Source organism: Pipistrellus kuhlii, unplaced genomic scaffold (genome assembly GCF_014108245.1).
Source record: "Pipistrellus kuhlii isolate mPipKuh1 unplaced genomic scaffold, mPipKuh1.p scaffold_m20_p_31, whole genome shotgun sequence".
Classification (NCBI taxonomy): domain Eukaryota; kingdom Metazoa; phylum Chordata; class Mammalia; order Chiroptera; family Vespertilionidae; genus Pipistrellus; species Pipistrellus kuhlii.
In genome coordinates, this window is record NW_023425531.1 from 999,203 (window position 1) to 1,022,326 (window position 23,124).

Here is a 23,124-nt window from a genome sequence, read left to right on the forward strand (position 1 = left end):
TTTTAGCGGGGTCTGTTGTTATTTCACCTCTTTCATTTCTGATTTTGTTTATTTGGGTCCTCTCTCTTTGTTTCTTGGTTAGCCTGGCTAGAGGTTCATCTATTTTGTTTATTCTTTCGAAGAACCAGCTCTTGGTTTTGTTGATCTTATGTATTATTTCTTTGGTCTCTATGGTGTTTATTTCCGCTCTGATTTTTGTTATTTCCTTCCTTCTGCTTACACTGGGCTTTTCTTGTTGCTCTTTTTCTAACTCTTTGAGTTGTAGAGTTAGATCATTTGTTACCATTTTTTCTAGTTTTTTGCAATAGGCTTGTAGGGATATGAACTTCCCTCTCAAAACTGCTTTTGCTGTGTCCCATAGATTTTGTATAGTTGTGTTTTCATTGTCATTTGTTTCCAGGATGTTTTTAATTTCTTCCTTGATTTCTTTGGTAACCCAGTCCTTGTTTAAAGCATGCTGTTTAGAATCCATGTGTTTGATTTTTTTGGATTTTTTCCATTGTAGTTAATTTCCAGTTTTATGCCACTATGATCTGAGAAGATGCTTGATATGATTTCTATCTTCTTGAATTTGAAGAGACTTTGCCTATGTCCCAAAATGTGGTCTATCTTTGAGAATGTCCCATGTGCGCTTGAGAAGAATTTATTCTGTGGCTTTGGGGTGGAATGTTCTGAAGATGTCGATTAATTCCATCTGGTCTAGCGAGTCATTTAGGATTGAGATTTCTTTGCTGATTTTTTGTTTAGATGATTTTTCAAAGGGTGACAGTGGGGTATTAAAATCTCCTACTATGATTTTATTGCTATTAATCTCTCCCTTAATGTCCTCCAGCAGTTTTTTTTTTATATATTGGGGTGCTCCCATATCGGGTGCATATATATTTACCAAGGTTATTTCTTCTTTTTGGATTGCTCCCTTTAGTGTTATGAAGTGGCCTTCATTATCTTTTGTTATGTCCTTCACTCTGAGATCTAATTTGTCAGATATAAGTATTGCTACCCCAGCTTTTTTTTTCCATTTCCATTAGTCTGGAAAAACTTTTTCCATCCCTTCACCCTCAGTCTGTGTGCATCTTTTTTTCTGAGGTGGGTTTCTTGTAGACAACAGATATATGGGTCTTGTTTTCTTATCCAATCCGTTACCCTATGTCTTTTGATTGGAGCATTTAGTCCATTTACATTTAAAGTTATTATTGATAGATACTTATTTGATGCCATTTTTATTCTATACCCCTGTGTTCCTTCTTTGCTTTCTATTTCTTTAATTTTACAGTAGACCCTTTATCATTTCTTGCATTGCTGGTTTGGTGGAGATAAATTCCCTTAGTCTGTTTTTGTCTGTGAAGCTCCTGATTTCACCTTCACTTTTGATTGATAGCCTTGCTGGGTACAGTATTCTTGGATTCAGACCCTTCCTTTGCATGACTTTTTTATATTTCATCCCATTCCCTTCTGCCCTAATAAGTTTCTATGGAGAAATCAGTTGCTAGTCTAATGGGGGTTCCTTTATATGTAACTTTCTGTCTCTCTCTGGCTGCTTTTAAAATTCTTTTTTTGTCGTTGGTGTTTGCCAGCTTAATTATAATGTGCCTAGGGGTCAGTTTCCTGGAGTTCATTTTGCTTGGGACTCTGCGAGCATCTTGGTTTTGTGTGGATTTTTTCTTCTCTATCTCAGGAAAGTTTTCTGTCATTATTTCTTGAAATACGTTTTCCATGTCTTCCTCAATTCCTTTTCCTTCTGGAACCCCTATTATTCTAATATTGTTTTGTTTTGTATTGTCCCAAAGTTCCCTTAGACTTTCCTCCTGTTTTTTAATTTTTTTTTTTCCAGAAGCTGTTCTAATTGGGTCTTTTTTTCCATCTTATCTTCTAGCTCTCTGATGCAGTCCTCTGCTTCTTCTAATCTACTCTTGATGCTTTCTATTGAGTTCTTTACAGTAGCGATGTCATTTTTCATTTCTTCTTGGTTCTTCATTTCCTCTTGGTTCTTACTCATATTGTCAAATTTGTCTTCCATTCTTTTTAGTCATCTTATGATCATTACTCTGAATTCTTGCTCTGGCAGATTGCTTGCCTCTATCTCGTTTACTTCCTTTTCTGGTGAAGCCTGCTTTTCTTTCATATGCGGGCTGTTTTTTGGTCTCCCCATGATCTGGGATGTCTGGTTGTGTAGTTCTCTCTCTTCTTTTTGCTGAGCAGTGGGGCACTCCTGTGAGGCCAGGTGTTCGCGCCACCTGGGATCCATGTTCTGGTGGTCACAGCTGCTTGGTGGTCGCTGCGCCTGTGGATATTCAGGCCTCTGACATGATCCTATCTTCCTCTCAAGATGGCGAGGTTTCCCCGTCCAAGCTGGTGGGTCTCTGCAAGCCCCACCGCCGCCGGAGGCTGAGAAAGGCAGCGTGGCTGGCACGGAACCAAGGAGGAGGCGCTGCCACCGACTTCCTCCGTCTGAGGTAGCCTTGTATTTAGACTGAAATTACTAGTACTGCAGGGAACACCAGGAGGTGGTGGTGGCTCTCCCCGGGCAAATCGCCTTGAAGGCACACGCGTCCTCTCACTGCCTCTGCTCGCAGAGTGGCCGCCGCGGAAGAACACCGGAGTTTTTGAGTCGCACTCGGCACCTGAGCTTGTGACCACTGCTCTAAATTTCAATCAAGTCTCTTTTTTTCTTTTGCTCATTGTATTATGGGTTCTGTTTAAGAATTTCTCACTGGTCCAATATTTAAATTAAATATTAAACATCATTTGTTCTTGTGCATAATTTTATTGCATTGCATTACATTTCACTTTCAATATTTAAAAAAAGTTTATTGATTAAATATTACATTATGTCTCCTTTCCCTGCACTGTCCCTCTCTGCATATGCCTTCATTCCCCTTGTTTCTGTGTCCATTGGTTATGTTTATATGCATGCATACGAGCCCTTTGGTTGATCTCCATCCTCTCCCCCAATCCTTTCTTGCCTTCCCTCTGAGATTTGATGTTCTGTTGCTTTTGCTATGCAGAAAATTTTTACTTTGTCTCATTTGTTTATTTTTTCCTTATTTTCCATTGCCTTAGGAAGTTAAAAATATCTGTAAAGATATTTCTATGACATGCATCTGATATTTTGCTGCCTATGGATTTCTCTAAGATTTTTTATGGTTTTCCATTTTATTTGTAAGTCCTTTATTCATTTTGAGTTTATCTTTGTGTATGGTGTAAGTTGGTGTTCTAGTTTCATTTCTTTTTCCCCCCATGTATTTATCCAATTTTCCAAACACCATTTATTGAAGAGACTGTCTTGACTCCATTGTATGCTCTTGCCTCCTTTTTCAAATATTAATTGAGCATAATGGCTTGGGTCAATTTCTGGGTTCTCTGTTCTGTTCCATTGGTCAATATGTCTGTTCTTGAGACAGTTTTGAGGTCAGTGATTTTGTAATATAGATAGCTTGATATCTGGTATTGAGACCCCTCCAACTTCAGAATTTCTGTAGCTATTTGGGGTATTTTTTTATTCCATAAGAATTTTTGGAGTCTTTGCTGTAGGTCTGTGAAATATGCCATGGTATCTTAATGGGGATTGCATTGAATTTATAGATTGCTCTAGGGGTAGTATGAACATTTTATTTTTTTTATTTTTTTTATTTTTTTTATTTTATTTTTTTTCTGTATTTCAATTTTATTGTGACTTGTATGACACACATTTTCCACTCTAGGCTTCTTTACGTAAACAATATAGGATTCAGTATGAACATTTTAATGATGTTGATTCTACCAATCCATAAACACAGTTTAGTCTTCCACTTGTCTTTTTTTTTTTTTCAACATCCTGTAGTTTTCTGAGTAGAGATCTTTTACCTTCTTAAGTTTATTACTAGGTATCTTAATTTTTTGTTGTTGCAATGGTAAATGGATTGTTTTTTTAATGTCTCTTTAGGTAGATTCACTATTGGTGTGTAAATATTCCATAGATTTCCTGCTGTTAATTCTGTGTCCTGCTACATTGTTGAATTCATTTATTACATCTAATAATATTTTTTTTGGAGTCTTTAGATTTTTTATGTTCAGTATAATGTCAACTGTGAATCAGTTTTACCTCTTCTTTTCCAATTTAAATACCTTTTATTTCTTCTTCTTGTCTGATCTTTCTGGCTATGACTTCCAGTACTATGTGGAACAGAAGTGGTGAGAGTTATCATTCTTGTCTTGTTTCTGATCTTAGATGAAATGCTTTTTAGTTTGTGCCCATTGAGTGTGATGTTGGCTGTAAGTTGGTCACATATGGCTTTTATTGTGTTGAGGTATGGTCCCGCTATTCCAACTTTGCTTTTTATCAAGAAAGGGTGTTGGATTTTGTCAAATGCTTTTTCTGCATCAATTGATATAATGTGATTTTTGTCTCTCAATTTGTTTATGCGATGTATCATGTTTATTCATTTGCGGATATTGTACCATCCTTGCATACCTGGCATAAATCCACTTGGTCATGCTGTATTATCTTCCTAATATAATGCTGGATCTGATTTGCTAGAATTTTGTTGAGGACTTTAGCATCTATGTTCATGAGGGATATAGGCCTAGCATTATCTTTCTTTATATTGTTTCTATCTTATTTTGGGATTAAGGTAATGCTGTTTCATAGAAAGAGCTTAGAAGTATTCCTTCCTCTTGAATTTTTTTTGAAATAGTCTGAGGAGGACAGGTTTTAATTCTCCTTTGAATGTTTGGTAAAGCTCTCCTGTGAAGATATCTTGCCCTGGGCTGTAGGTTGGTTTGCTGGAAGCTTTTTGATCGTTGCTTCAATTTCCTCCTTAGTTATCTTCCTATTGAGATCTTAAAAAAAATTTTCTGAATGAGTTTTGGAAGGTCATATTTTTATAGAATATATCCATTTCCTCCAGGTTGTTTAGTTTGTTGGAATAAAGTTGTTAATATTATAGTATTTTTTTTTACAGTCTCTTATATATCTGTGGGGTCTGCTGTTAATTTTGCCTCTTTCATTTCTGATTTTGGTTATTTGGATCTTCTCTCTTTGCTTCTTGATGAGCCTGGCTAGAGGTTCATCAATCTTATTTATATTTCAAAGAACCAGCTCTTGGTCTCATCGATCTTTTGTAGTTTGTTTGTGTGTGTGTGTGTGTGTGTGTGTGTGTTTGTTTGTTTTGTTTTCTCTATATCATTTGTTTCTGCTCTGATTTTTATTATCTCCTTCTTTTTGCTCAGCCTGGGCTTTTCTTGTTACTCTCTAATTCTTTAAGGTGTAGAGTTAGATCATTTATTACTAGTTTCTCTTGGTTTTTGAGGTATGCCTGTAGTGCTATGAACTTCCCTCTCAGGACTGCTTTCATTGTGTCCCACAGATTTTGGATGTTGTGTTTTCATTGTCATTCATTTCCAGGATGTTTTAAATTTCTTCTTTGATCTCTTTGGTAACCCAGTTACTGTTTAATAGCATACTACTCAACATCCAAGTATTTGGATTTATTTTATTGTTTTTTTATTGTAGTTTATTTCTAATATTGAGCCATTGTGATCTGAGAAGATGCTTGATATGATTTTAATCTTCTTGAATTTATAGAGACTTTGCCTGTGACCCAATAGGTGTTCTATCTTTGAAAATGTTCCATGTGCTATTGAGAAGAATGTATATTCTGTAGCTTTGGGTGAAGCTGTTTTGAAGATGTTTTGTTGATTTCAACTAAGTCCATTTGATCTTGTGAGTCATTTAGGATTGATGTTTCTTTGCTGATTTTTTTGTCTAGAGGATTTATCCAGTGATATTGATGAGGCATTAAAGTTCCCTACTATGATTGTATTGATGTCAATCTATCCTTGACATCTTCCAGATATTTATTATGTATTTGGGTGTTCCTGCATTGGGTGCATATATGTTTACCAGAATTAAATCCTCTTGTTGTATTGATCTCTTTAGTATTATGAAGTGGTCCTCCTTACCTCCCGTTATATCATTCTCTTAGAGGTCTATTTTGTCATTTATAAGTATTGCTACCCCAGCCTCTTTTTTCTTTTTCATTTCCATTTGCCTGAAAGATATTTTTCCATCTCTTCACTTTCAGGCTGTGTGAGTCTCTTGTTCTGAGGTGGGTCTCTTGGAGGTAGCATATATGTGTCATGTTTTCTTATCCATTCATCCACTTGATGTCTTTTGATTGGAGCATTTAGTTCATTTACATTGAAAGTTATTATTGATAGGTACTAGTTTGTAGCCATTTTTATTTTAGTGCCTGTGTTCCTTCTTTTCTTTAAATTTCTTCTTTTTACGAGAATCCTTTTAGCATTTCTTGCATTGCTGGAAATAAAGTGATAAACTCCCTTAGCCTTTTTTTTTTTTTTTTTCTGTGAAGCTCCCAATTTTCCCTTCAATTTTGAATGATAGCCTTGCTGTATGGAGTATTCCTGGGTTCATCCCCTTGCCTTGTTTCACTTTGTATACTTCTTTCATTCCTTTCTTGCCTAATGTGATTCTGTTGAGAAATTATTTGATAATCTAATGGGAGATCCCTTAGGAGTAACATTCTGTATCTCTTGCAGCCTTTAAGATTCTCCCTTTGTCATTAATGTTTGTCATTGTGTAAATATGGTGTGTCTTGGTGTGGGTCTTTTGGGGTTCATCTTGCTTGGGACTCTATGCTTGTGTGACTTTTTACTTCCCCAAATCAGGGAAGTTTTCTTTTCTTTCTTTTTTTAAAAAAAATATATATATATTTTATTGAATTTTTACAGAGAGGAAAGGAGAGAGATAGAGAGCTAGAAATGTTGATGAGAGAGAATCACCGACCAGCTGCATCCTGCACGCCCCCTACCGGAGATGTGCCCGCAACCAATGTACATGCCCTTGACTGGAATCGAACCCAGGACCTTTCAGTCCGCAGGCCAATGCTCTATTCACTGAGCAAACCAGTTTCAGCAGGGAAGTTTTCTGACACTATTTCTTCAAATAGGTTTTCTAACCCTTACTCTTGTCATTATGGCACCCCTTATTATACATATGTTGCTTGTTTCATGTTTTACCAAAGATAGAACACCTATTGGGTCACAGGCAAAGTCTCCTTTTAATTTTTTTCTCCAATTGTCATTCATGTTGGGTGGGTTTTGCTGCCCTGTCTTCTAATTCACTAATTAAGTTCTCTGCTTCTAATCTAGTGTTGAAGTCTCCCATGGTGTTTTTTTGTTTGTTTGTTTGTTTGTTTGTTTAATATATTTTATTGATTTTTCACAGAGAGGAAGAGAGAGGGATAGAGAGTTAGAAACATCGATGAGAGAGAATCATCGATCAGCTGCCTCTTGCACACCCCCTACTGGGGATGTACCTGCAACCAAGGTACTTGCCCTTGACCAGAATCGAACCCAGGACCTTTCAGTCCCCAGGCTGATGCTCTATCTACTCAGCCAAACCGGTCCCGGCTGTTTTTTGTTTTTAATTTCCATTTGATTCTAACATAAATTGTTGATTTTCTCATTCATCTGCTTTGTGAGCTATATGAATTCAACTTATTATGAATTCTTTTACTGACATATTGCATGCCTCTGTTTTATTTAGTTCATTTTCTGGCAATTCTTCCTTTTATTTTCTTGATTGGTTATTTTTTGTGTCCCTATTTTTGCTCTCACCAAAGGATCTAGGTATTGGGTTGCACAGTCATGACTCCTGGGTCAATTTGTTGGGCTTGGCTGCAGGTCGCACAGTTGTGGCTCCTAGGGTCAATGCATTGGGCTTGGCAGTTCTTCGCATGATCACCAGGTTAAAACTGTTGGCTTGGCTTGAATAGTCGTGGTGGTGCCTCCTCATGTGGCTGCTCCTCGGGTATTTGCAGTGGCAACTGCTCATGTGGCTGCTTTTGTGGTTGCGGTGGCAGATGCTTCTTGGGCATTTGCAGGCAGCAGCTTCTCCTCCACTTCTTGTGATGATGGCTGCTTATGCAGTTGTGGCAGTAGCTGCTGGTGTGGTTGCAATACCTGGGCTAAAGCTTTGAGCCAGTGGCAGGGAAGCATGCTCCAGAACTCATAGGAGCCTGCCTCTGGGGAGGAAGGAGTCCTGGCTGTGGGTCCACAATCAAGGCCTACATTTCACGTTTAAATCTGTTATTCATCTGCATACTGTCCATAAGGGTAAATATTCATTTTTTCCCCTAATATATAATCAGTTGACCAGCACATTTTGGTGAGAGATTATCATTGTTCCAACTCCTCTACAATGTCAACTTTGTCAACTATCAAGTGTTACCTAAATATGAGTCAGTTTCTGGACTATGTTGTTTTTCATAGGTTTATTTATTTTAGCCTTTAGCCATTATTATACTTTCTTAATTATAGTAGCCTTATAATAAGTCATACTATTTAATAGTGAAACGTTTGTTCTTCATTGTTACTTTGGTTATTCTTTAACTTTTAAAATTATGGATATGTTGAGAAATATTCTATCTTTGCATATATTTATTGAGACTTTGAGTGTGCATTTCAGAAGAATGACAAAATTTATAGCACATATGTCATTTCCATAAATTTGTTTCTCAATAAGTGCCTCAGAATAATAGTTTAATAGTTGTGCATGGATGTTACACTGATAAGAGAAGTCAGCTTATTATGTACAGTTCATTTCAATGTATTTTGTTTTAATATTAACTTAAATGATTTTATTTTTTATGCCTTATTGATGGTCTATAGTAGTACAATAGACTTTTAAATTCTGAACTTGTTCAACAAAATTGCTAAATTCTCTTAATTCTAATATTTATTTATAAATTATATTAGAATCTTTACTTACACAATCATGACCACCTGCAAATAGCCAAGTTTGTTTTCCTTCCCAATCCTATGCTGGTTTCCTTGTTTACAGTGAGGGCTAGAGCCTCTACTCTGCATTGAATAGCAATGGCAATTGCAGGCAGTTTCTCCATCTCAATCTCAGGGGAAAGCCTTTTATTATTTGTTTTCACTTTCTTTCTGCAAATGCCATTAATTCACCCTCACTGGAAAAAGGTATTTTCACTGTGTGTAGAATTTGAGGTTTGCAATTACTATTATTTTTAAAATATATTTTTATTGATTTCAGAGGGGACAGGAGTGGGTGAGAGAGATAGAAACACCAATGATGAGAGAGAATCATCCATTGGCTGCCTCCTGCATACCCACCACTGGGGATTGAGCCTGCAACCTGGGCATGTGTCCTTGACCAGAATCAAACTCTGGATCTTTCAGTCTGTAGGCCAATGCTCTATCCACTGAGCCAAATCAACTAGGGCTGCAATTATATTTAATGAGCAAATTATTATGTTGTTTCACTATCACCTAGCTTCCACCACTGCTTTTAAGAAATCAGCTGTCAGTATGACATATTATATTTTTTCCTCTATGGGCTGCTTTATAATTTTTCTCTTTGATATACATAAGCTTCAATATGAAGCACTTAGATGTGGATCTTCAGATTTTTATTCTCTTGGAAGTTAATGACATTCTTGAATTTATTTTTTAATTAGTTAAATTAGTTCTGTATAAGTTTTATTAGTTTTCACATATTTCTCTTGTTCCCATCTTTTGGTCCAGCTGCAATTCTGGTTATCCAGATCCGATATTTCTAGTTTATCATCCTAATCTTTCAATGTCACTTTATTCGTTCCACACTTTTTATTTTTGTGCTGCATTCTATAAACTTTCTTATGATCTATCTTTATCAGATTAATTTTTTTCATTGTAACTAAATTCAACCCATTCACAGAAATTGTAATATGACTCTTTTTTTTTTTTCATTTCTAGATGTTTAGATATATGGTTCATTTCTAAAAGGTCTACATGACTTTATACTTTCCTCTTTTATCAAATATTTTTAAACTTTAAAAATTTATTTAAATATAATAAGTACTATCATTGTTTTTATCTGATGTACTAATCCCAATACCTGTAGTTATTACAAATGTTTCTGATATTGGCGTTCGTGTTATTTTTTCCTTGTTTGTTGACTTATCTTTGCATATAGCTCATTTATGTTAAAAAATAATATGAGAGAATAATTTCATACCTAGAATAAAGAGTTTAGTTAATTTCTGCCAAGAGTCTAGGATCACTGTAAGTGAATTAATAAAACCCCACAGAAAAGCTATGAATTTTAGTTATTTAAAATAACTTTATTTAAACTGTTTAATTAATTTTAACAAACTAATATTCATATCTTTTCTCTGGATATCTAGTCTATGTACATCTGAAGACAAATATATAAAAGGCTTGGTTAATTGATAAAGGAACTCATTGAATTAGCCTGAATTTGGGAGTGGGAAAGGCTTGCTTCCAGTTCACCTTCCTATGAAACGAGTTCTACAATGACTGCAACCTCGTCAGAGCAACAACATCCCTTGTGGCCATGCACCTTGGAATTCTTCATTAATGGGGGTAGAATCTTATATTCTAATGCTCCAAATTTAGTGGTGCTGTAGGATTTTATTTCTAACTTCTTCATCGTCCAGATCATTAAAACTAAATTGGGGAATCTGTTATTTTAATTTGTGACAATAGATGCACTTGTCATAACTTTGTAGTTTTTAGAAAAGAAAATCCTTGGTACTACTCTTAGAAGCATATCCTGGAGAACTGAAGGTCTTCTATCTCCTTAAAAAATGCTCAGTGGGACTGATGACTTGGGTCCTTATCAAGGCAATTCTTATAATCAGGTGAAGTCAAGAATTGGCTATTGTCCTCAGTCAGATGCCTTGCTGGAATATATGACTGGTCGGGAAACAATGATCATGTTTGCCAGATTATGGGGAATTGTGGAGTCCCAGATTCAGCTGTATGTGAGCAAACAGTTGACTGCACTGCAACTGGAGTCCCATGCTGACAAGATTATCAAAACCTACAGGTGAGTCAATATACTGATTTTTCATTGTGGCTGATAATGTTGTGATGCTTCTCTGTGCTTCTGATGTTTGAAATAAATGCCTACAACATCACCTAATTCTTTTTATCACACAGTTATTTAATTGTGAAACTGTCTAGTGAGATGTTAGGTTAAAACGAAGTAATAAGACAGATTAGTGTAGTTCCATGTCTCTCCTATACAGAGATGAAACTCAAAATCTCAGTTATGATTGAACCATAGCCTCTGAATATCAAAGGGAAGCATCTTATTCTTCCTACTGGCCATGTGGTTGTGTTCCTACAAATTATAGTAGGGATTTATGTACCTGGAAAATCAGAACACCCTAAGAACTAAGTAAGTAAATGTCAGTGATAATATTGCTAAAATCAGTTACATAACAGTCACTCCTTTCCATTTCAAATGAAACAAGTAATTGATATATACATCTGTACTTGAGCCTGCTATCTCTTTGAAGCCACATTTAACCAGCGCTGTGCATATCCATGTTTTGTGCTTGCTGAGACTCTCAACATTTGAAATGTTACTATCCTATAAGCAACTGATTTATATATTCTCCCCTTTCCCTGCATTCTCTCTCCTTCTATGACCATGAAGTGGAGGAAACAAACGTAGGCTGAGTACTGCTGTTGCCCTGATGGGAAAACCCACAGTCATTTTTCTGGATGAGCCATCAACTGGCATGGACCCAGTAGCCCGACAGCTGCTCTGGGAAAATGTGGCACAAACACGTCGAAGTGGAAAAACCATTATTTTCACCTCCCACAGGTGTGACTCACTGGGAGGTTCAGAAGACAGTTGGCAAGCATTGTAGTGGTGGTGCAAGAGAATTTAGCAGGGGAGGAGCTAGAAATATTGAACAGCAAACTTGCTTGAGAATGTGAGCTCCTCATTAATCCTAATCAGTGGAAGAGTTAAGAATCCTTTAAGTTATGTTATAAAGAGTGGGGAGAAGACAAGGAGTTCAGATGTTCTATGGGAGGGTTTCATACTCATTATTTGAAAATTTCCACTTCTCAAGTATGAGCTTTATGATTGGCAAATTCTACTTTCCTATAAAATCTTGAATTATAGAAGGCCTTCCAACAGAGAATGTTTCAATTTTACATTATTCTGATATTTTATTTTGCTAGAATAGAGGAATGCGATGCCTTCTGTACCAGACTGGCCATGATGGCGAAGGGAAAGTTTGTGTGTCTGGGCAGCCCGCAGTACCTCAAGAACAAGTTTGGCAATTTTTACATCCTAAAGGTCAAGTTCCAGATTGATACACAAAAGGATAAATTAAATGATTTTAAAAATTTCATCACAAAGACATTCCCAGGTAAATTAGATTGGGCTATTTTGTTCAAGATGTATTAAATCATATTTGTTATTCTCACTAACTGTTTCCTATGGATTACCAATATAATTCCTTTTCTGACTGTTGTTTTGATAACTTCTTGTGACTGGTTATGCTAAGAAATTTTACACACACACACACACACACACACACACACACACAAAAAGGTTCACACCAAATTCCTGTATCATTTTAATAAGATTTGGGTTTCTTCTGTCCATGTAAATTGTATCTCTAAGTCATAATTATCATCATAATTCTTATATATAATAAATATAATAAATATAATAAATATAATAAATATAATAAATATAATAAATATAATAAATATAATATAATATAATATAATATAATATAATATAATATAATATAATATAGTGGTAATATGCAAATTGACCATCACACCATCACAAAGATAGCTGTGCCTACAGTGGAGGCAGAGTTCCCGTAACACAAGATGGCTGCACCTGCGATGGAGGCGGGGTTCCTGTAACGAGCTGTAATGAGCAATCAACAGGGACCTGAGGCTGTATGGCGCCCAGCCAGGGCAGGGGACCTGAGGTTGTGCCCCCTGCCTGGTTGACGGGAAAATTCAGACCGCATCCCCCACTCTGGTACCAGGCCGGGGGACCTGAGGCTGCAACCCTCCCCCCCCCACACACACACAGTGGGGCTTGAAGGGGTGGGGCTGGCCAAGTCTGGATCATGCTCAATGGGGTGGGGCCAAAGAGGGCTAGGTCTTGCATGATTTCCAGGTGCATGTGAGTGGGCAGGGACTTGACTCTGGGTTCTGAAGTGTGCCCAGACTCTTGACAGGAGGAAGATTTTCATATGCATTTTATGAATTTTCTTTCATCTCTGATACTTCTATTATAGAGAAAGGGCAAATATCAATATTAAAATGCTAGAGACCCAATGCACGAAATTTGTGCATGGGGGTGTGTCCCTCAGCCCAGCCTGCACCCTCTCCAATCTGGACCCCTAGAGGGACATTCCTCTCACAACCCAGGACTGCTGGCTCCCAACTGCTCACCCGGCTGCCTGCCTTCCTTATTGCCCCTAACCACTTCTGCCTGCCAGTCTGATCATCCCCTAACCACTGCCCTGCCAGCCTGATTAATGTCTAACTGCTCCCCCGACAGCCTGTTTGCCCCCCAACTTCCCTCCTCTGCTGACCTAGTCACCTCTAACTGCCCTCCCCTGCATGCTTTATTGCTTCCAACTGCCCTCCTTTGCAGGACTGGTTCCTCCCAACTGCCCTCCCCTGATGGCCATCTTGTGGTGGCCATCTTGTGTCCACATGGGGGCAGGATCTTTGATCACATGGGGGCATTGGTCTTGTGTGCTGGTGTGATGGTTGATCTGCATTTTACTCTTTTATTAGATAGGATAGAGGCCTGGTGCACAGGTGGGGGCCAGCTGGTTTGCCCTGAAGGGTGTCCCAGATCAGGGCGGGGGTTCCCTTGGGGTGTGGGATGGCCTGGGCAAGGGGCCTGTGGTGGTTTGCAGGCTGGCCATGCCCCCTGGTGACCCAAGTGGAGATCCTGGTATTTAGAATTTATTTACCTTCTACAATTGAAACTTTGTAGCCTGGAGTGAAGGCCTGAGCCCGCCAGGGCTGCAGAAGCTTGGCTTCCTCCATCACCCAGGGCAATAATAGCCTCCTCTCTCCAGCTCCGTGGCTGCTGCCATTTTTCTTGGGATTTACCTTCTATAATTGAAACTTTGTACCCTTGAGTGGAGGCCTGGGCTGGCCAGGGTGTGTGGAAAGCCTGGTTTTCTTCCATCGCTGGGGAAACCCAAGCCTCCTTCCTGCTCTCTGTGGCTGCAGCCATCTTGGTTGGGGTTAATTTGCATACTTGCTCTGGCTGGTAGGCATGGCTGGTAGGCATGGCTGGTGGGCATGGCTTGTGGGTGTGGCAGAGTGATGCTTAATTTTCATATTATTACGATAGTTAGGATTTTATTAGTTAGGATTTCCTCTAATTCCCTTTTAATATGAACAAATTTTGTGCACTGGGCTACTAGTGTGTGTATATTAGTGACTCGGTGCATGAAATTCATGGATGGCAGGGGTGGGGTTCCCTCAGCCCAGCCTGCAATCTGGGACCCCTCAAGGGATGTCCAACTGCCTGTTTATGCCAGATCCCCTAAATGAGCAGTCAAATATTCCTCTCACAATCCAGGACTACTGACTCCCCACTGCTTGCCTGCCTGCCAGCCTGATCAGCTCTAACCACTCCCCTGCCAGCCTGATTAACACCAAATTTCCCCCCTGCTGGCCTGGTTACCCCTAACTGCCATCCTGTGCCAGCCTGCTCACCCCCAACTGCCCTCCTCTGCTTGCCTGGTCACTCCTAACTTCCCTCCCTTGCCAGCCTGGTTGCCCCTAACTGTACTTGCCTGCAGACCTGGTTGCCCCAACCTCCCTTCCCTGCAGGCCTGTTCACCCCAACTGTCCTTCCCTTCAGGCCAGGTCACCCCTAACTACTCTCCATGCAGGCCTGATCATCCTCAACTGCCCTCCCTTGCAGGCCTGGTTCGTCCCAACTGCCCTCCCCTGATGGCCTGATCACCTACAACTACCCTCCTTTGCTGGCCATCTTGTGGCAGCCATTTTTGACCACATGGGGATGGCCATCGTGTGTGTTGGAGTGATGGTCAATTTACATATTAGCTCTTTGTTATATAGGATATATGCCTAAGTGATCATTACAGCAGAATGACCAGAATGAACGGTTGCTATAATGCACATTGACCACCAGGGGGCAGATGCTCAATGAAGGATCTGCCCCCTGGTGGTCATTGCACTCCCATAGGGGGAGCACCACTCAGCCAGAAGCCGGACTCACAGCTGATGAATGCAGCTACCATGGCAGGAGCCTCTCCTGACTCCACAACAACATTGAGTGGCAGAAACAGACACCACAGGCTGGGATGAATGTGACTGGCATGGCACCTAGCCCTGATTCAGGCTCCTCTTTGGCTGCCTGCCACTTGATGCACTGCTAATCCCCCAATGGGTCCTGGACTGCAAGAGGGATGTCCGACTGCTGGCTTAGGTCCAATCCCGGTGCCACTCTCTGTAGGAGGCAGTCAGTCCAGTCAGTCAGAACAAACCAGTGACTCAGGGAAGCGCAGGGAACTCAGGGTGAGCTTGCCTCTGCATTTGACTCACCTAGTTGATGGTGTTTGCTGGCCAAACAGTTTGGTGTTGACCAGGGGGCGTGGCTGTCCTGCAGACAACCACAAGCCCCTTGTCAGGCCACCCCGCACCCCAGTGACCCAGCCCCTGCATGTGCAGCAACTGCTGAAGTTCAAGCAGCAGGCCATGCAGCAGCAAAAGGCCATCCAGCCACAAGCCGGCAGGCAGACATCCCCCAAGAGGTTCTGGACTGTGAGAGGGCACAGGATAGGCTGAGGGACCCCTGCTCCAGTGCACAAATTCCATGCACCAGGCCTCTAATTTTTATATAACATCATGTGAAGTTTGAAGGCTTTTTCCCTCCAGCTGAGCATGTAACTGTGGTCTTTGGTATCAGCCAGGACATGATATTACAGTACAAAGAAGAAGCAATAGGCTTTTCTCTCCTTTCAAGAACAGATCTGTTGGCAGGGGGCAGGGAGCAGGGGGCAGGGGGCAGGGGTAGGTAGAAGGGGTCCATGTGAAATTATTTCAACAATAAATACTTTTTTAAAAGAACAGATCTGCTTCTGTATGCTAAAATCAATAAACCTCTCTCTGCCTACATGGTACAATACCAGAGATAAAAACTCTTTCTCTCCTTTGTTGCTCTTTCCTAAACATAAAACAGGGACATGGCAAGGCTCTTAATAATTCTGTTTTTTTAAATCTTAGTTTCTAATTTTCTAGGTTGAGCAAAATATCACAGAAGTTCCCATTGTGTGTCAGCCTAAGGAGTCAGAAGTGTATCTCTAGACAAGGGGAAATAGTATGATTAATTACACAGTAAAAATGGGGATCAGAAAATTTATATGAAATGGATGGTAAAGCAGATGTGGAGAACATATATATGGGAAAACAATTCCTCACTGCTGGTCATAGGGACTATGAAGTGCCTATGACATCCAGGCTGGGGAGCTCATGCTGAGATGGCCATGTGAAGGGGTATCTAGTGAGTGGTCAGTAGCACCCTCTAATTGCAAACAGGAGCACACAGCAATCTTCTGTCGAGAAGATCATCCCTAATTTAGGTTTGGACTGAGGCAGATAACAGAAAGTACCAGAGAAAGGTCTACACTGAGAAGTCATATGACTTAATACAACCCAGAACACTCTAAAGAGGGAACCCTACAGTACAAATCCTAAAGCTAAAGTTTTTCTGGGGTCTAAAATGGAAGATTATGACTAAATCTACAGCTATGTATGGAACAATTTCTGCTGAAAAAGACTAAAGCCTAGCTGGAAAGCTTTTCCACACAAGGAATAAAAGAGCCACATTGAGATGTGTGGGAGAGGCAGAGTCACAGTCACCGAAACCAACCCTGGTGCAGGGATTCCACAATGGGGAGGATCCCCATGCGCAGAGCTTCTGCCTGAGGAGCAAGAGGCTGAGCCCACACTGAGTTCTCCAAGCCTTGGGACCTGCACTGAAGAGAGGAGACCTCCAGAACATTTTACATTGGAAACCAATGAGGCTATGTCTAGGGGGTGGGGTTGTGGGATCTAAGATACTTCTTTTGCGGGACCTGGTGCAAAGGCAGCAGCAGTTTGAGAGGTGTGTGGATTATGTGTGAATATTTATTTGTAGTGTGTGTGTGTGTGTGTGTGTGGCCTTGGAATTAAAGTGTTCAGGTCTCAGATCTGCTACCTTCATTGGTGTCTTTAAACAAGTCACTTATACTCTCCTTTGCCAGCCTTTGTTTCTTTATCTATAAAAATATAAATAATTATTTTAAGCATAAAATTATTATGAGGATTAACTGAAATGATGTGAGTAAACGAGTTGGGCAATACATGCACTTTATACAAGGATAAGGTTTTATAGCATCAAATATTATATTAATAATGATATAATTCTAGGCACTATGGTAGACTGTGGCCTTCCTGTGGCCACTCCCTTTATTCTAGAACATGTTCTAGGCAAAAATTGATCTTACTAACGTGTCATGCAATGGGTGAAAATTGATGCTTATTGGATTTTTCCAAGTATAAGTACCAAAACCATGACCACAATAGAAGAATGAAATCAGCCTAGTCCAGGTAAGTGTCTGTAACAATTCCTAAAGGATTTCTTTAGTTCTGAACTTTACGAAGTGAACAAGAGATAGTTGAGAAGGAAGTATCCAAGTCTACACAGAATCCATTGAAAGAGGCTGGTAAATAGTGTTTACAGACAAGGATCAGGAAATTGCTGGCAAAACTAAGTCAACTCATCACAGATTGTGCAGTGGATTTTTGATTCCTACTAATATTTCTTAATTCCATCTACTTAATTGTAATCAACATCTAGACAAATATTGAAGGAAAGTTGAGTTGAGTGATACCTCCACTTTTGCCTCCTTTCTCCCAATAGAAATGTTCTTTGTTCAGTGCCCAGAAGGATCTGGTCAACTATATATCCTGGAACTTTCTCATGAACATCTCTACCCATCATTTAGATAGTCCATTAATATTCCAATAAAATGATTTTAAATATAATAATATTATATGCAATAAACATTAATATTTTACAAAAAATTTAATATTACCAAAACTGTACTAACATGGTATAATATCATAAAATTTATAGGAAATATAAAAAAACCTGCAAATAACAGGATTACTTCTATTATATTCTAAAATATTTTTTTCCTCTGGCACTGTTTTTGTTCATCAGCTAATTTAGTCATTATATTCCCCAAATGAATGAGATGATGTGATAGTTATCTTTCTCTGAGTGGTTTATTTTGCTTAACATAATGCTCTACAATCAACGCCAAACTCAATGGGCAAAAACTAAAACCATTTCCCCTAAAAACAGGAACAAGACAGGGATGCCCACTTTCACCACTCCTGTTTGACATAGAAATGGAACTGCTAGCCATAGTGATCAGACAAGAAGAAGAAATAAGAGGCATAGAAGTTGGAAAAGAAGACGTAAAACTGTCATTATTCACAAATGACATGATATTGTACATTTAAAAAAAAACACTCCATCAAAAAACTATTAGACTTAATAAAAGAATTCAGCAATGTAGCAGAATACAAAATTAACACCCATAAATGTATGGCTTTTTTATACAACAATAATGAACTTACAGAAAGAGAAACTTAAAAAAAAATTCCATTTATCATTGCAACAAAAACATTAAGATACCTAGGAATAAATTTAACTAAGAAGATAAAAGACTTGTACTCAGAAAACTATAGGACACTGAAAAAAAGAGATAAAGGAAGATGTCAACAGATGGAAGAACATACCATGTTCATGGATTGGTAGAATCAATAACATTAAAATGTCCACACTACCTAAAGCAATCTACATATTCAATGCAACCCCCATTAAAATACCAACAACATATTTCACAGGCCTTGACCAAACTCTCCAAAAAATTTATCTGGAATAAAAAAAGATCCTGAATAGCCTCAGCAATCCCAAGAAAGAAGAACAAAGTTGGTGGGGTCACATTACCAGATATCAAGCTATTTTACAAAGCCACTGACCTCAAAACTGCCTGGTATTGGCATAACACATATAGACCAATGAATAGAACAGAACAGAGAACCTAGAAATAAACCTAAGCCATTATGCTCAATTAATATTTGACAAAGGAGGCAGATGCATACAATGAGGTCAAGACAGTCTCTTCAATAAATGATGTTGGGGAAATTGAACAAAAACATGGAGGAAAAAAAAAGAAAAGAAAAGAAAAGAAAGGAAGGAAGAAAGGAAGAAAAGAAACCAGACCACCAACTTACACCATACACAAAAATAAACTCAAAATGGATAAAGGACTTAAACATAAGATGGGAAACAATAAATGTTTTAGGAGAATCCATAGGCAGCAAAATATCAGACATATGTTGAAGCAATATCTTTGCTAGCACAGCTTCTAAAACAATAGAAACTAAGGAGAAAATAAACAAATGGGACTACATCAAAATAAAAAGCTTCTGCATAGCAAAAAAAAAAACCCAAACAAACAAACAAAAAAAACCATCAACAAAATAATAAGAAATATGAGAGAACATATTTGCCAATGCTATCTTAGATAAGTGTTTTATCTCCAAAATTTACAGAAAAGTCAAAGGAAGATAAACAATCCAATCAAAAAATGGACAAAAGACCTAAAAAGACACTTTTTGAAAGAGGACATACAGAAGGCCAAGAGACATATGAAAACATGCTCAAAGTCACCAATCATCCAAGAGATGCAAATCAAAATGACAATGAGATACCATCTCACACCTGTCAGAATGGCTATCATCAACTAATCAACAAATGACAAGTGCTGGCGAGGTTGTGAAGAAAAAGGAACCCTCATGCACTGCTGGTGGGAATGCAGACTGGTACAGCCACTGTGGAGAACAATATGGAATTTCCTCAAAAAACTAAAAATGGAACTCTCATTTGACCCAGTAATCACACTCCTAGGAATATATCCCAAGAAACTAGAAACACCAATCAGAAAGGATATATGCACCCCTATGTTCATAGCAGCACAATTCACCATAGCTAAGATTTGGAAACAGCCTAAGTGCCCATCGGCAGATGAGTGGATTAGAAAAGAAAACTATGGTGCATCTACACAATGAAATGCCACTGCTGTAAAAAAAAAAAAGAAGGAACTCTTACTATTTGCTAATCTTAAAGCACTAGAGGGTCAGTGGCCAGTTGAGATTTGCTTGAAAGTGGAGGTGATGAAAGTTGCCACTTTTGTGCTCTCCCTCTCCCTGCCAGCCCAGGTGGGAGTGCAGGCCAGGCATGTCTTTTTGGTGCTGTTCCTCTGCATCGTGAAGGCTGTGGGCACCTTTCTCCAGCCTCAGTGAATCTGTGGATTCAGTCCACACAGGGACTTCCCTTGATCACACTATCCTGGTGACCATAGGAGCTTGAGTTCCTGGGCCCCTAGCCTGGTGACTACACCCAGGGCAGGTGACCACACCTAAACACAGATAGCAGACAGAGACACACCCACAGTCTGCCTGTGAAAAAGACTCCTTTAGTTATCCTGGAGCTCAAACCTGAGGTCAGACTTCACATCAGGAGGCTACAGTTTGATTCCTGGTCAGGGCACATGCCCAGGTTGTGGGCTCGATCCCCAGGAGGGGGCATGCAGGATGCAGCCAATCAATGATTCTCTCTCATCTCTGATGTTTCTATCCTTCTCTCCCTCACCCTTCCTCTCTGAAGTCAATAAAAAAGTATTAAAAAAAAAAAGAATAAATCAGATTAGTAAAATAATCACAAAGGTTGAAGAGACAGTCAAGAGCTAGGGCAAGGTTGAATGATAAGGTTTATCTCCTACACAAGGCCATTCCTTAAAGAATGAAAGATGTCACTGTTTTCCAAATACATAGAAATAAGCACAGACAAGCAAAAAAAGGAAGCAAATGAATACATTCCAAACAAAAGCAGACAAAGAAACATCAGAAAAAGACTGCAGTCTTTTGGAGATTAATATTCTTATAGTTTCAGTGGCTAAATGAAAAATAAATTGTGGAATATTTAGAAGCCAGATTATAGTTTAGAAAGGAAAATAAATTAATTATAGCAAGATGCAACCACACAAATGAATCTTACACACACTGAATGAAAGAAGCAGAAAGAAGAGAATATATCCTACATGATCCTATTCATATAAGGTTCAGCCTGAAGTTTTAGGGGCACATGCATAGATAAAAAGACATTTAAAAAGAAGATTAAAAAAGAAGAGTTGTAATGGCAGTGACAGCATTGGTTGTTTTTACGGGGCCGGAGGCTTGGAAGTGGCACATGGAACTATCTGAGTTCCTATTACTTGACCTAAATGAGGTGGTTTCATCAGCATTTGCTTTGAATAGCTCATTAAACTATCTGAAGTATTTCAATGGGCAAAAATAGAGCTTTATGTGATCACGGTGACAATACATGTGTTAACATTCTTATTAAGAAAAGCCACACATCATTGTAAATATGTATTTTTTCACTTTAACACATTTTAATTCCAGTTAATCCAATTTGCAATAATCTGCAAGTATGCATTAAGTGGGAATATCTCAGTTAGTAGTTCTAAATTAGAAATGGTTTCTTACCTGTAAAGGAAACAATAAGAAACAGTTACAGCCTCGGGTGGGTGGTGTACATGAATGACTGCCCCTCCCACATGGTGTGTAATCATAGCAAGGAGGCCTTGTCCTGCTCGCCTCCCCAGCGAGCACACTGAACCCCACTCGTCCTCCTCACACAGACACACTGCACACCCTCCAGGCCCATATGCTCAGCATCATGTTTAGAAATGAAGTCTACTAGTAGTAACATTAGGATTTCTGAAGGCTTGGTTTCATTCACTGGGTATGTGAGCTGATATTTTTTGTGTGTGTGACTATAAGCCACCATTAATTATTATAAACTTAACATGATAAAGGTATTTCTTAAGGAACAAATCTGCTGAAAGGAATGAACCATGTCATATAAGTCAAAGAGAGTGGGCTATTTGATCATATTACCTTTGTCATAATGTCATCTATTATATATAACTAAATAAATGTAGCAATATCTTGGCAATTTTAAATTAAATCTGCAAGATTACTCACTGATGTGTAATATATTTACTTTTTTTTAGGTAGTCAATTAAAGCAGGAGAACCAATGGATCCTTACCTACTACATTCCCAGCAAGGACAATAGCTGGTCAAAGGTGACTGTAGAACTCATGCCATTCTAACATCACATGTTAAGAGAACACTAATGATGGGGAAATATTTGCCAGCCAAGCATGTGTAATGGCTGTAGAGACCGCGGGTACTGTTCAGACACCCTCGATTTTAATTGCTTCCATTTCTGCTCCCTATATCCCATTGCTAGCCCATGTCCATCCACCGAATGGGACAGAGAACTGCTTCCTCTCAGGTTCTCAGTATGATGTTCTTCCAAGTCCTCATGGCCCCTCTGTGCCTTTCCCCAACATGAACTTCGCAGCGGCTGGTGGTAGAGGAGAGGCTCGTTTGGGTGGGGCCGGAGGGGAGAACAGCAAATGGTGACGGCACTTTTCTGTCCTTGAAGGTGTTTGGTACTTTGGAGAAAATAAAAGAGCAATTCAACTTGGAAGATTATTCTGCCAGTCAGATAACACTGGATCAGGTCTTCCTGACCTTTGCTCACCAAGATAACATTTGACGTGATGACCACAAGGAGGTGCCATGAGATTCAGTTGCATCCGCAGCCCCTGTCTTCTTAGGCCGCTCTCTTCTGGACACTAGAGGGCGTTCCTGTGCGTGTGCATGCTGGTGTAAATGTGTTTATGCAATAAAGAGCCCTCAAAGGACCACATGCCCCTTCTTCATAGATTTACCTGGCAGCCTGTGAGTCCAGCATGTGCAAATCACATGTGGTGATCCCATGTTCTCTCCCCTAGAAATATATGTAAGACCAGCATTCATCAAGGTGGGGACAAGCTATTTCTGAGAATTCTGCATGTTTGAACAGAAACATTCAGAAATGATGGAGCTGTTATATGGGACAGCTGGAAGACCATGAGATTTATTTTTTGAGTTATGAGTAATAGAAGAATGCCTGGAACAACATGCGCACACACACACACTCACCAATCTTATACCAAAAATAAGATATTTGTACTAAGACTATTTAGAGTCCAAGAACATAAAGCAAAACATTCTTTGAAAATAGAATGTTTTCCTTTCTACTCTTGCCTACCTCTGATTAAGAAGGAAAGAGGAAAAACTGGATTGTTAGGTAGGATAGATA

The 23,124-nt window shown here is 39.1% G+C and overlaps 1 protein-coding gene across 1 annotated transcript in view; it reads left to right on the top strand.

The window, feature by feature from the left end:
- LOC118731566 (phospholipid-transporting ATPase ABCA3) overlaps positions 1–22,566 on the top strand; it is a 246,857-nt gene extending 224,291 nt beyond the window's left edge. The window contains exons 28-32 of the mRNA XM_045589342.1: positions 10,668–10,855; positions 11,471–11,641; positions 12,007–12,197; positions 21,984–22,057; positions 22,423–22,566. Of these exons, the coding sequence (XP_045445298.1) occupies positions 10,668–10,855; positions 11,471–11,641; positions 12,007–12,197; positions 21,984–22,057; positions 22,423–22,536 (738 nt within the window). The 3' untranslated portion in view covers positions 22,537–22,566. The remainder of the gene's footprint in view (positions 1–10,667; positions 10,856–11,470; positions 11,642–12,006; positions 12,198–21,983; positions 22,058–22,422) is intronic.
- Positions 22,567–23,124: the final 558 nt, after the last annotated feature.